This window comes from Natrix helvetica, assembly GCF_964273705.1.
Source record: "Natrix helvetica genome assembly, chromosome: 1".
Classification (NCBI taxonomy): domain Eukaryota; kingdom Metazoa; phylum Chordata; class Lepidosauria; order Squamata; family Natricidae; genus Natrix; species Natrix helvetica.
Window position 1 is genome coordinate 46,236,888 of NC_138548.1, and position 14,342 is coordinate 46,251,229.

Sequence of the window (14,342 nt, forward strand, 5' to 3'; positions counted from 1 at the left end):
TATTTGTTGGGAGACTACCTGGAAGACAGCCATCCATTAGCTTGTTTCACTTCACCTCTCTTCTCGTTCAATTTGGCCTCATCTAGAACTAGCAATGAGATCTGATTGGAACCAACAAATATTTGATTTCTTTGGGCCCAGAGCTGCATTTGGCTACATCTATTTTCCCAGTTGCAGCAAAAGGTGGTGTTCAGTCATCCTGGCTGAGATCACTCCCATTTGGTTCCAGCCTCCCAGAATGATTTCATACGCAGGCTCCATACAAAGGTAACCTCAAGGGGCATTGCTGATCCATGTTGCAATTAATGTAGACATTTTTCATGAACTGTGTTAAAATATGCTCCACTGTATTTGGAGGATTAATGATGTTTTGCAAGGGATACTGAATTACAATCCATTTCCAGATAAATACAGAAACAAGCTGAAGCTAAATTGAAAGAATAAAGCTGTCTTTTCTAAGCCTCTGTCTTGTTTTTCTCTTTCCATTTACTCATTGGTTTCCATATGAATGGTGCAGAAATGCAGCAGTGATGCCATACCTCTGTGATTGTTCAATCTAATTTAACTCTCTCTGAATCACGATACCAGTTGTATGTCATAGAACTCATGAATATTCCCCAAGTATTTCCATAGTTCTAGGCACAGATGCATGTCAGTGCAAACTATTTGGAGAAATGTTTGCACTTTTTTTTTTACTTCTTTCCAAAAGTAGCTGCTCGGCAAACATGAGGTTGTGCAATGCTGCTTATCAGAAAATGAGATCAAATGTTCTGAGGAATCAGTCTTTTACACAGGTTTTTTTTTTCCGGAACAGGACACTGTGAAGTTCAAATTGCTGAATGCTTTGAAAGCATGTGTAGATATGCCTTCACTCCCCCCACCCCCACCCCCACACTTTTAAAATATTTGGCTTCATTGACACAACTCATTACACTTGAGAATGTGGCTTCTGAGAATAGCTGGGACAAAAGAATTAATCTGCAAGAGGCCACTGTGAGCCAAGTCACAGAGAGCAGCATTCTAAATGTTTTAGTACTCTGGAATAGCCATTAGCATTTGCATTCACTTAATAACCTTATTACCAGGAATTGGGAACAGCAATGAAATGAAAAGTAACCTGGAAAATTGCCAGAGAGATGTGGTGATTAAGGAGGGACACACAACCCATTTCAAAACTCAAGGAAGGAAAATGTCATCTCCCTTTATGAGCGACCAGGTAAAACTAATGTAGCATAGTGTGTAACACAGGTTCACCCTTTTTCATGAATTGTTATATTCTGAACATTAGTATTACTTAGAAAGACAATGCTTTTGTGGAATTCCCTATCAGCAGCCATTCACCAGTGTAGATGAGGTTGCAAAAGGAACAGGTAAAATTACATAGATTTTCTAAGCTCTATCTATCTAGCCATAATCTTGTGCATTATGACAAAACGACCACAGGCCATTTGATCACAATCCCCCTCAGATGGTGAAATGTATTGTTTTTCCATTTCAATCATAATAACTCTGCAGTTCCATTTTCATTCTTCTTTTTTTTTGCTGATGGATAAACTTCCACCCAATGGAAACAGTGAGCTGGACAGATGCACCAAGACAATCAGCCTACCATAACCTGGAAACAATTCTTATTATTACTACCAGATGCCATTTTATCTAATGCTCTAGTACCTGGTTTTAAGTATTGGTCAACCAAATACCAGTGTTACTAACTGGTCCATAAACAGAGCACAAAAGCAAATCCTTTTCTTTAGTGTAGGACTCCAGCATTTGAGAGAAAGCAATATACTACCCCTGAACCTTCAATATCCATTTAGCTATCATGGCTAAATAACTTCTGATGTGCTATCGTCTCTGAGTTTGTTTAATATCACCTTGCTAAAAAACACCAAGGAAGAATCTCTTCCTCTTTCAAAGGACAGCACTCCTGAGAAGATATACTTCAGTCCTACATTTCAGAGACAGAGGAAAAACAGAATAACATAGTTGGAAGAGATCTTGGTGGTCTATTAATCCAACCACCTACTCAAGCAGGAGACCCTATACCATTCCAGACAAATGACTATCCAGTCTCTTCTTAAAACCTTCCACTGATGGAGCACCCACAGCAACTTCTAAAGACAATGAGTTCCACTGGTAAATTGTTTTTACTGTTAGGAAAATTTCTCCTTAGTTCTAGGTTGCTTCTCTCCTTGATGAATTTCCAACCATTGCTTCTTGTCTTGCCTTCCGGTGCTTTGGAGAATAGCTTGACTCCTGCTTCTTTGTGGCAGCCCCTCAAATATTAGAACAATGCTATCACGCCACCCCTACTTCTTCTTTTCACTAGACTATATAAACCCAATTCCTGCAACCTTTCAAGCCCCAGAATCGGAAGTTCCTCGCAAATGTATATGCAGTCAAATATACTGTAAATATATGTACTGAAACAGATCACAGAGGGTATAGTGTGCATAAATATTACAATGTGTTTCAAAAAGGGAGATAAACTTACAAGATTTTTCTTCTTTTATCTTGTATTCTAGAATGTGACACCCCTCTTTCTGGGCTGGAAAATGAACTAACAGGAATAGATTTTTCAGGGTCTCATCTTTCCGAACCATAAATATCTAAACAGAAGAAAAAGGGTAAATGAGAATATATGAGAATATAAAATATTTTTTGTCATTTAATAATATCATATTTGAACTGTAAAATGAACTCATAATTTTATTACGTCCTTATCAAAATTACAGTTTGACATATTGTTCATGATCAGTTTACTACTGGAAGAAATTTTTGGGATTGTTTTTAAATAAAAGTTTGGCGTATAGTTTAACATTTAAGCATAACTTGTACCCCCATGAATTCCTTACTTTCTTCCTCCTTGAAGAAGGTTGAAGAAGAAAAGCTGATGTGCTTTTACTCGGAACATATAACATTATTACAGGTTCTTATCATTTCGAATCAGATAAACTGAATGCATAAATGTGCAGGTATGCATGGTAAGGAGATAGACGTGAATTTCTGTATTCTTGGTATTGTATTCTGATTATGTCAATCATTGCTCAGAGTCAATATAAATTTGGGTGCCTTGTAAAAGAAACACTCCTAGTTGATGGGATATAGGCAGCAGTGTCTTATAGGCATATAACTAAAGTTCCTTGTTTGCATATCATAACAGAAGCATGCTTGGGATAGAATTCAGTTTTGATTGCGCTTATGGACTGTATGCTCTGGCCAAATGTGCCCAGTACTGTGATCAGGTGTAGCACAGAATGCTGCATGTGGGGTCACTATAACTAGTAAGTTAGTCTATTTCTTCTGCGACTTATAAAAAATCTTTATCTGAAAGCTTTACTTGAAGAAATCCATAATGTCAGGTAGAGGTCAACATACATGGGCCAATCTGGTGACGACATCCAAGATTGCAATTTGGTATTTAAGAAGAGTAAATGGTAAATAATATGACTTAATAAATGAAGTGAAATAAATATGGGCCTAGAAGCCAAGAAGGCTGGAATCAATGATTCTCAGACAAAGCCATTGTGTAAATGTGAAGCAGATGTTTCTGATTCTGAAGGCTAGAGGAAAAAATGACCCAAAGTCAATTTACTCAAAAAAGTCTAGGAGTTAAACCCTTGAAATGAAACTTGCATGAGAATAAATAAAATGGTTAGCAAAAAGTCCAGCATTGTAGAATGAAGTAAGAGAAGCAGTTATGGGATTCAAATAATTTAACAACCAGTTCTCTGCCCTAATGACCAGCTGGATAGGCATGGCTGGGTGGTCATGTGACTGTGTGGGTGTGGCCAACTTGACATCACTCACATCGAGGGGCGCTCCTCCTCACATGGCCTCTCGTGACTGTGAGGATGCTGCAACAGTCGTAAACGTGAAAAATGGTCATGTCACTTTTTTCAGTGCCATTGTAACTTTGAATGGTCAATAAATGAACTGTTGCTAGTCAAGGATTACCTGTAAAAAAATACAAAAAGCTTCTTTGCTTGCAAAAAGCTGCCCTAAGTACCAACCATTAGATTAGAAATACCTGCAAACCAGAGTTACAAATCAGGCAGGGTGCCAGAGCACCTGGAGGAATTAAAATAGTTAAAATGCAATGATTTCTTCCAACAACTGGTTCTCCAAACTGCTTAGAAAGTTAAAAACCGGTTCTAGCAAATAGGTGCGAACCAGTTGAATCCCACCACTAAGGACAAGGGTTTCTTTATGGTTATTATTAAGAAATGTATGAAGTGATATAAAAGGTGTCCTGGTTGGCGATATGAATGACATGTACTTTACTTTATAGATGAGGTCATGCTGTTTGCAAGAATCCAAATTATTTAGTGCTAATGCTAGATAGAATGATAAAACAAGAAATATGGATATGAAAATTAATAAAGATCAAGGTAGCTCCATTTGACAGGTTAAATGGAGAGAATTATAGAAAATTACACAGAAGTAATGAAAAACAAGAACAAGTAGATGAATTTATGATACTTGAAAAATTGTATACTAAAGATGAGAAATCAGATGCAGAAATTTTAAGATGCAGAAATACTTTTGGAAAGGCAAAGCATACCATATTTTTTTAACGAGGAATGAAACATTGTTGAAAAACAAAAAAAAAGATATTCTCTCTCTCTCTCTCTCTCTCTCTCTGTGTGTGTGTGTGCGTGCGTGTGTGTATGCAGGATATATCCACATGGAAGTCTGAGTATATCAAAAGAAATAGTTGAATGAAAGTTGGAACATAAATGTATGTAAGTTGAATCAATGTGTGGTAATACAATAAGAGATTGGGTGAATGGATTCTAAATGCATGGATTCTGAATGAACATGGATTGAACACTAATGTTAGGGACAAATAGGGAAGAAGGAGGTTCAGGTGGCTTTCACACATAGAATGAATAAGGATAAAATTGCCAAAACAGGGAATAAGGACTGAATGAGAAGTCAAGGGAATTGTGGTTGGATAAAGTTAATGAAATGAAAAAGATGAGAATGAGAACAAAAGGCAATGGATATAAACCTATTGAACGTGGGAGAAGTAAAGTGCTTTGCCAAGATTGCTCTGTTTCTTCACTTTGCAAAACTTTCCCTATAAAGAGACAGTATAATGAGCATGCATTTGACTGAGGGCTTGATTGTTGAATTTATAGCCGCACCAGTGGTGGGTTCCTAACCGGTTTACTACTAGTTCGCTGAGCGCGTGCTTCATATGCTTAATTGAGCGTGCACAATTGAATGAAAATTTCTAAGAAAAAAAGGAAAACAGTTGAGGAGCAGCAGATCAGCTGGGCTTCGGAAGCTGGAATAAAGGTAAGTATAACCCAGGGCTGAGTGGGTGGGCGGGCGGGCCCACGTTTAAAAAAACACAGAGAACTGGTTGGCTCTCCGTTTGAAGGCAGCACTACCAGTAGGAGCCCACCACTGAGGCACACATTCCTTATGTATATGCATTCCTTAAGCACTAGAAACGTTGGTCACTGTATAGCTAACTATACACGCTGATTCAGTAAAATGAGTACAGATTCCCAGCTTCTGCCATAGATTAAGTTTAACTGGAAATTTATTTAGCCTCACAACAATCTGCAACCCACTCTGGATAGATGAACCCTAACATGGAAGGTGAACCCAGCTGAGAGGAAAATGTGGGAAAGTATTTGTAAGAGAAAATATCAGCTTCAGGAAAGGTAGGAAGAACAAATGTCAAGGACCTACAAAAATGCCTCCTCCTAATGGTTCTTCATGCCAAATGGATCAGAAACCATCCCTCTATGGGAGCTTGGTCTTCCTCTAGGTCCTCTCTCTTAATGAATATCAGAACTGTTACATAGATGAATGATCTCACTTTGTAGTCACAATTCTGTCTTAATCCACTTTGGGGGAGATTCTTAATGGATTCGAGATCGCCACCTTCTTAATGGAGATGGAAAAGAGGATCTACTCCTTTCTTCATTTCCTGTATCATAGCTGGAAGAGTCTATTGCTTCTCAGTCATTGATTAACCTGCTTTGACCTGGAAATAATATTGTCCAAAATGTGATCACAAATAGGAAACAGGAAAAGTTTGGAAGTATTGAAAGCTGCTTTGTTTTCCACATAAATTTCAAGTTTATTCATTTGTTGCTAATTTTGCTCAGGACTCTTGGAAAATGAGTTATGAATTAATATAAACAAACAAACAAATGTTTTTTAAAAACATTAATATGCCTTTTCTTGGAAATTTAATTTCCCTAACAAGGAATTAAATGCTTCTTTTACTGCCCCTATATTCCCTACAACTCTAACCTGTCACAATTTTTTTTGATAAGGTTTGCTTAAGTAATAATAACCACTTTGACCCTTTCTATAGACATCTAATTAGACCCTGAGCTCTAATTATGACAAACTATGTTAGCTTGTCCTTAAAATAGAAAATGAAGCCCTTATTTATTTATCGTTCCCCACATTTATTATTTATTTGTTATTATTTATTTTTTATTTTTTATACATGACTCAAGGTGGCAAGCATACCTAATACCCCTTCCTCTTCCTATCTGATCCAAAACAACAATAACCCTCTGATTTTGGATTGGACCGAGAAAGAGTAACTGACCCATAGTCACCCAGGCGGCTTGCATGCTTAAGGTGGGATGAGAAGACGTATAGCTGACATTTTGCCTTGGGCCAAATAGAATGTCAAGAGCTTTAAAAATGGACTAATTATAGATTAATTATAGACTGCTGCTCTTATGACAAAAATGGGAAGGGTAAAGCTAGCAATGCTAATGATGCAGTGATATGCAACAGCATGTAATAAGTAATAGGAAAAAAATAATTTACTGGTAAAAGGAAATGAAAGAAACTTATCTAATAGATGGCAAGGCAAAATTATCACCTACTAAGGTATTTTCATGGAAGTAAAGTTTCACACATTTTTGACTCTAATGAAATCAAACCCACAAGTTTCCAGAGAACAATGTTCCCACTCTATCCAATCATTATAACGATAAGAAAAACTTCCATATAATTATAACTATGGATTTATCCCAGAGGCAGGTTCCTCCCGGTATGCACTGGTACGGCCATACCGTTAGTGGAAATCGGCCGTACGTTTGAGGACCGGTAGCGTGGTGGCCTGGCCACACCCCTGTACTGGTATGGTCCCCTGGCCTGCCCCTGCTTGCTCCCCCTACCAGCCCAGTAGCCACTCTCTCTCTCTCTTGGCCCGCCTGTCTGCACCATGCTTGCCCCGCCCACCCACTCCACAGCTAAAGTAAGATTCTTTGTCGTGTTAAGGAATGGACAGATCAGTGCTTTCCTGATGTTATTGTTCTTAAAACATGCTTCATTATTGTTATCATGTGGTTGTCTTCAGTCCTGCACCAAATTTAATTTCTGAAGCATAGCACAGCACTATCAGATAAAGCAAGGGACAAAACGTAAGTGTGTACTCCATGTTTACTCCAATACCAAGATCATGAAACAGCCTTAGAAAGTTTTCTATCTTGCTTTCTCAAAAAGCGCCATGTGAAACCTCAGCCACATCATATTTTCAGCAGAGGCACCTGCAGGATTTATCACTTCATCAAAACGACTAAGGCAGCACACAAACCCTGCCTCTTTTTACATGGAAGTGACATGGTACACTTACACAAGAAGATGCACTTACAAATGAAGAGCTGCAATCAGTTTTCATCTGCTCTCCAGTTCCTATCAACCCCTTCTGTGAATGTCATTGCCTTCAACACGATTCTGAAGAACAGCAATAGATTCTTAAGGCATACCTCTTAAGACCTAGGTGCTATGGGAAATACAGAATGCTCCAGCACCCGGAAACTATATCTTCGATCACAAAAAAACCCCATGTCATGGATTTGCATCTTTTCCCTCCATCAATCCCTAGCCTACAGTTTAATTTTTGTTTTACCCTACCGATGGTTTCAATCAGGTGTCCAACAAGATCCCAACATTTATTTCAGGGGAACTGAAAGTCCATTCAAAATACATTATTTAATATATGGAATCTTCCTCGTGTAACCCATTTACCTACAGTTCCTTCTAGAATTTTGTAAAAAAAAAAATACGGTACGTGCCTTGCATTTTATTACTAGCATCTGAAAATTAGACTGCTTTCCTATTCCCTGTGATCCAGTTCATTTGAGACTAGCATAAATAACCTGGTTGAGATACAAAAGCTGCTTCCATTGTGATTATCCATTCTGCTTTTAGCCCTTTCATATTCTCTACCAAGGCCTGTCTTTTGTAAAGAGCTGCCTCTAGAGTGGGGAAAATTTTTTTTGGAAGTTAGAATGACACAAAAAAGGAAGCAGAAGTGTGCTAGAGGGAATGGCTGCTAAGGACAGAGCCACTGGGACTGCACAGCAACACAAATGCAAATGGAGTTGAGTTTAGAAGAAAACAGAGATGAGATATGTAAAGGGATAAGGAGATGAAAGGCTCTCCCCAATCTGTTGGCCTCTAGATAGCAAAGTTGGGAATTCTGGGACAACTGAATCGGGAAGGCTGATAAGCACCAAATAAGAATATATGTGTTAGCAATCTGCTGTGGTATTTGTTTCCTTTATTCAAAGATAGCAGCTGGTACTACAAAGGAATAATAAAAGACGAGAGATTTGGTAAATGGGAGTTGAAGTGCAATTTTGTATTGCAGATTTGAGTTATTTACAAGCAACACATGCCGAATATTAATGAGCAACAGCCTTTATGTTTTTTTCAATCATGTCACAGTTATAAAGCATTTTATGGTCAACACAATTGCTACAAAAAGTTACTGTGGAAATAAATCCAAGGTGTATTTCTCTTTTCATCCCTGAAAGCTGAAGCAGAGCAAAAGATAGAACAAAATCCCCCAACAGATCTCAGTACAATTTCGCTAGGTTTCCATACATGCATATGCATCACACAATACTTTTTTTGGATAAGCTACATTACATAAAGCAAAGGAAAAGTGAGGAATGGTAAGCCAGAGAAATTAAAGTTAGGAGAGGGTCAGTCATTGACATGCTCATTCATGACCAAAGCTCCCCAACATACTTTTGTATTCAACTTTTGTATTCAATCCACATTCATTCATCCAAGTGCAATCCTTTTATTATCAATAATTAAAAGCTCCCCCTCCCTGGTCAAAATATGATTGTTATAATGAGAAAAATTCAATCCTTTTGTGCCAAATAGAAGAAATATTTGGGCTAAGCATGTATTCAGAAGCGGATACTAGTTTCTGAAATGTTTTGCACACTCTCCTGGGGAAAAAAAGTTTGCTTGGAAAAAGCTGTGTATGAATTTTTAAATAAATAAAATGAATAAATCATATGCTGTATCTGGCTCGGAATAGCCCACCTGGAGAGGCTAGTAAACAACAACAACCTGTCATTCCTGGCTCCTGCCACTTCCACGCTATCCTGCATTTTCCAACTTGATGCTTCTAGATGATTTGGGAATTCATGTTGGTTGGGAATTCTGATGAGGGACAAGCTGATTAAGGCTGGCCTGTACTACTTATGCCTGCAGTGCTACCTTACAATCAGTCCTATGAATATTTGAGGAAGTGACAGCTCTATAGTGGGGAAACAAAGCCATCGATCAAATGCAGATTAGCTGAAAGAGCTGATTCAGGATCAGATCGAGGTTTGAGAAAGAATATCTAGTCCCTGAAGAACTGGGTTATTTGAAGAAGCATAACTGTACCCCCGATGGTTCCTTGCAGAGGATGTCAGAAGCCTTTTCCAGGCTGATGCCAAACTGGAGCCAAACTGGGCAGGTTTTGATGAGTTTCTCAAGAACGCTGTTCCTCTGCAGGTGAAAACAATTCCTCGGAGCAATAGGCTGACTTGATGAACCTTTATCTTCCTCCTCCTCTCCAGTCTCCGTAGCAGGCCTGAAGAAATAAAACAAACCCCAATCAGATTGATAATGGCAGTTTGCCTTTAATAAAAATGGTATATGCTTCTCTGTGTGAGTGTTTTACGCAGATGATGAAAACTTGCAGTGATTCAGCTGGGATTAACTTCAAATATTCGGAATTTATGTTCCTTAAGTACATAACTGAATCAGTGCAGAAGTTAATGGCTGTAGGATTAGTATAATTTAAATCTACATTATTCTCCAAAGGAAGGTACACATTCAAATGCAAGCGTGTGTGATCATGGAGGAGAAAATGTTTTAAAAGTGAAAATAGTATAAAACATTCACAAATTATTCTGGAAAGCTTGGTGAGGTGTTTCTAGGACTTTGCAAAATGTAAATATCTTCTATTTCAGTGGTCCCCAACCTTTCTGGCTTTGTGGACTGGCAACATTGGCAGTGAGTGGGGGGGGGAGAGGGGATGGTTCCACATAAGCAGTGGGTGAGCACCTTCATGTGCGCAGCTCCATTTGCACAAGCAGTGGAGGGAGTGTGAGCACCCGCCACTCATGCAAGTGGAATTTCGCTCGCTTGCCCGCTGTTTGTGTGGCCCAGTTCTGAACAGGCCGCAGCCCGGGAATTGGAGACGCCTGCTCTATGTTACCTCAAGATCAGAGGTGGTATTCAGCCAGTTCTGACAGGTTCTGGAGAACCGGTAGCAGAAATTTTGAGTAGTTTAGAGAACTGGCAAATAGGCTGGCCCCGCCCTCCACTGTATCCCAGCTGATCTTCTTTTGTTGCCCTGAACAGGAGAAAGGAGCTGGAAAGCAGGTGAGTGGGGTGGGGAGGGAATGTGGATTTTGCAGTAACCTTCCCCCTGGAGTGGGGAGGGAATGGGGATTTTGCAGTATAATTCCCCTGCCATGCCCACCAAACCACACCCACCAAGCCACATCACACCCACCAAGCCACACCCACAGAACCGGTAGTAAAAAAAATTGAATCCCACCACTGTTCCAGATCAATTAAAATCATTAACAACAACATATCTAAAAATAACTTACTACTTCTAAATCAGAAGTATAGAGCACATTCCCACCAGAACTCTCCATATCTTGTTGTATTACAAGTTTGTCAGGTATCTGTTTTGTTTACTCAAACACCCATTGGTTTGTTGCAATAGTTTCTTTGCTGCAAGCAAAGCAGTTTGCTGCTTCCACTTTCACGTCAAATTGCATTTTGAGATGATTATCAGAGGGCAGGTTTCAGCAGGCCAGAACTTAAGCAAATGAAAGTGTTAGTGAGTCCCCATAGTGACTCTGCAAAAGGATCATTAGCAAATTAAAAGTATTTAAGATTGTTTTCTATCTAAAGTTAGATTTGTTCACAGATGCAGAGCAGGTGGAATGGCATTTGCAGAGAGTGATATTTTAAACACCCCCTATTATTGCAAGAAAAACCACTTTGTGGTACCAGTAAACAATGATGCCAAACCTATTGAGGAAAGAAGGGATTTGGAGCTGAAAGATAATGAGGGAGGACCTCAAAGGATGGTCAGCATTCTGCTTTATAATGGACAGTCCAGTATTTCAAGAACCAAACTAGATGACAGAATTTAACACTGGCTGATCTCAACGCAGCTAAGAATATTTGGATTTGGTCAGTATCTGCACAGGAAACCATTCTATTTGTGCCCAAGGAACCTACACTGATATGGCCATATGGTCAACAGAAATCAAGCTTGACTCAAATAAGCTGTTTTACAAATTATAAGGAGACCATCTATAGTGGCTCAGTGGCTAAGATGCTGAGCTTGTCAATCAGAAAGGTCGGCAGTTCAGCGGTTCAAATCCCTAGTGCCGTGTAACAGAGTGAGCTCCCATTACTTGTCCCAGCTTCTGCCAACCTAGCAGTTCGAAAGCATGTAAAAATGCAAGTAGAAAAATAGAAACCACCTTTGGTGAGAAGTTAACAGTGATCCGTGTGCCTTTGGTGTTTAGTCATGCCAGCCACATGACCACGAAGAATGTCTTCGGACAGCACTGGCTCTTCAGCTTTGAAATGGAGATGAGCACTGCCCCCTAGAGTCAGGAACAACTAGCACATATGTATGAGGTAACCTTTACCTTTACATTTAATGAATAAATCAAATAAATAAATCTTCATCTAAAGGACTTTTCAGTCCATGACTGGCTCAGGTAAGTTTTCTGAGCATCATCACCATCCTTACTGATTCTCACTCAGCTTGTGTCCATTTCCAGCATCTATTTCCAACATGAAGGAAGGTTATAATTTTTCTAAAAATTCTAAAAATTCCTGCAACCAGCAGGAATGGTCAATTTTAAATAGGAGGGGTTTCTTATCACATCTGGTTTCTTTTTCTGTCAGTCAAAACACCCCATTTCAATATGTAGTAAAATGTCTTCCACTTCCTCTCCTCAACACATGAAGCTTTTAATATAACAGTGTTGTTTACAGCATCCTTAAGCCACCCCACTCCAATTTCACAACTTGCTGCCATGATGACTGACAGCCACTAGAAAAGGCTCTTGAATGCTCCCAGTGTTACATGGGGAGAAGCTTTGATTGCATGATTGAGGTTGCCATCTTGACTTTTTGACTCAGCATCCTCCATAAGTACACTTGCAGCAATAAGAAACTCAGATTCTGTTAATATACCCTTGATATACTGGCAATGGCTGTACTTCTGTTGTGAATGGATTTTCATTGAGCTAAGTTAAACAAAACATGTGCCTTCTCCTTCTTAGCAAGATTGGGAATGGATGGGGGATAGAAAGCCAGCCCTGCTTAGCATCTAAGCCAGAACAAATAATACCAATATATACTATCAATTTGCTCTTGAGCTGGATCATTTTGTGTTTGTGACGTAAAGCAAAAACTGGAACCAAACTTGCAATAAATTTGGAACTGACTTTTCAAATTTAAATACAGTAATTAGGTTTGGAGCATATTAAGTAGTAATTAAACTTGCATGCTGGATTTAATTCAGAATATATGTGGAAGAATAATTTAGGTAATGATATGGTACTATTTCAAGGTAAGAGGTTTGCAGACTGGATCAGGCATTTATTTAATCAGGCTTTGGGCCTGGGTTCAAAATGTTGGCATATTTGTTTGCTCGATCATTTCACTTCCCATTTGCTGCAGTGGGCACTGTCAAGAAAGTGATGGGTCTCTTCCCAATTGACGTGAATGATGTGAATGAATGAAGATTTTTAGCAGGAGTGTTAAGGTGTTAATAAAGCCAAGATGGTAACTTGATGGTAGATTTTACATGGATAGTAGGAAATACATTCAAATATATATACATATAGTAAAGGAAATGTGAAAAAGAAAAATACAGATAAAAGATAGATAGATTCTGCTTTTTAATTTTCTTTTTCTAACTATCTATCTATTATCTATCTAATTATCTATCTATCTATCTATCTATCTATCTATCTATCTATCTATCTATCTATCTATCCATCCATCCATCCATCCATCCATCCATCCATCCATCCAGTGGTGGGATTCAAATTTTTTTACTACTGGTTCTGGGGCGTGGCTTGCTGGGTGTGGCATAGCTTGGTGGGCATGGCTTGCAGCAGATAAAAAAGCTCTACAGAGAATCATTAAAACTGCCAGAATATCATTGGACTCTACCTACCAGCCCTGGATGACATCTTTGCTCTCACTGTTTGAGAAGTTGCACAACATTATCAGAGACTCCTCCCATCCTGCTTACAATATTTTTGGACTGATGCCTTCTGGCAGAAGATACAGAATGATTAAAACTTGGACCACATGTCTTCTGAATAGTTTTTATCCCAGAGCTATAATTGCACTCAACAATGAATTAAAGGGTCACCATCAATGAGCTGTTGGACAACATTACTTGGTCTGTTGTGTGGATCCTTAGGTGGTTTAGGGGCGGAGAAGTTTTGGTGTGTGTATGTTGTGTGTGTGTGTGTATTGTCATGTGTGTTGGGCCTGGTCTTTGGGTATTATGTTAATTTCATTGTATGGGTATACTGTGTATATATGTACAATGACAATAAAGTATTCTTATTCTTGGTGGGTGTGGCAGGGGAAGGACACTGCAAAATCCCCATTTCCTCCCAATCAGCTGGGACCTGGGAGGCAATGAGTAGATGGGGGTGAGGCCAGTCAGAGGTGGTATCAATCAGTTTTTCGAACTACTCAAAATTTCCACTACAGGTTCTCCAGAAGTGGTCAGGACCTGCTGAATACCATCTATCTATCATCTATCTATCTATCTATCTATCTATCCATCCATCCATCCATCCATCCATCCATCCATCCATCCATCCATCCATCTATCATCTATCTATCTATCTATCTATCTATCTATCTATCTATCTATCTATCTATCTATCATCTAACTATCTATCTATCTATCTATCTATCTATCTATCTAATCTATCATCTATCTATCTATCTATCTATCTATCTATCTATCTATCTATCATCTATCTATCTATCAT

General features: G+C 38.9%; 1 protein-coding gene across 2 annotated transcripts in view; it reads right to left on the bottom strand.

The window, feature by feature from the left end:
• The window catches only part of RIN3 (Ras and Rab interactor 3), a 95,318-nt gene that overhangs the window by 49,791 nt on the left and 31,185 nt on the right, over nucleotides 1–14,342 (bottom strand). For both annotated transcript variants that reach the window (XM_081934761.1, XM_081934760.1), the window contains 2 exons: nucleotides 9,679–9,868; nucleotides 2,495–2,609 (listed from right to left, as the gene is read on the bottom strand). In XM_081934761.1, the coding sequence (XP_081790887.1) occupies nucleotides 2,495–2,609; nucleotides 9,679–9,868 (305 nt within the window). The remainder of the gene's footprint in view (nucleotides 1–2,494; nucleotides 2,610–9,678; nucleotides 9,869–14,342) is intronic.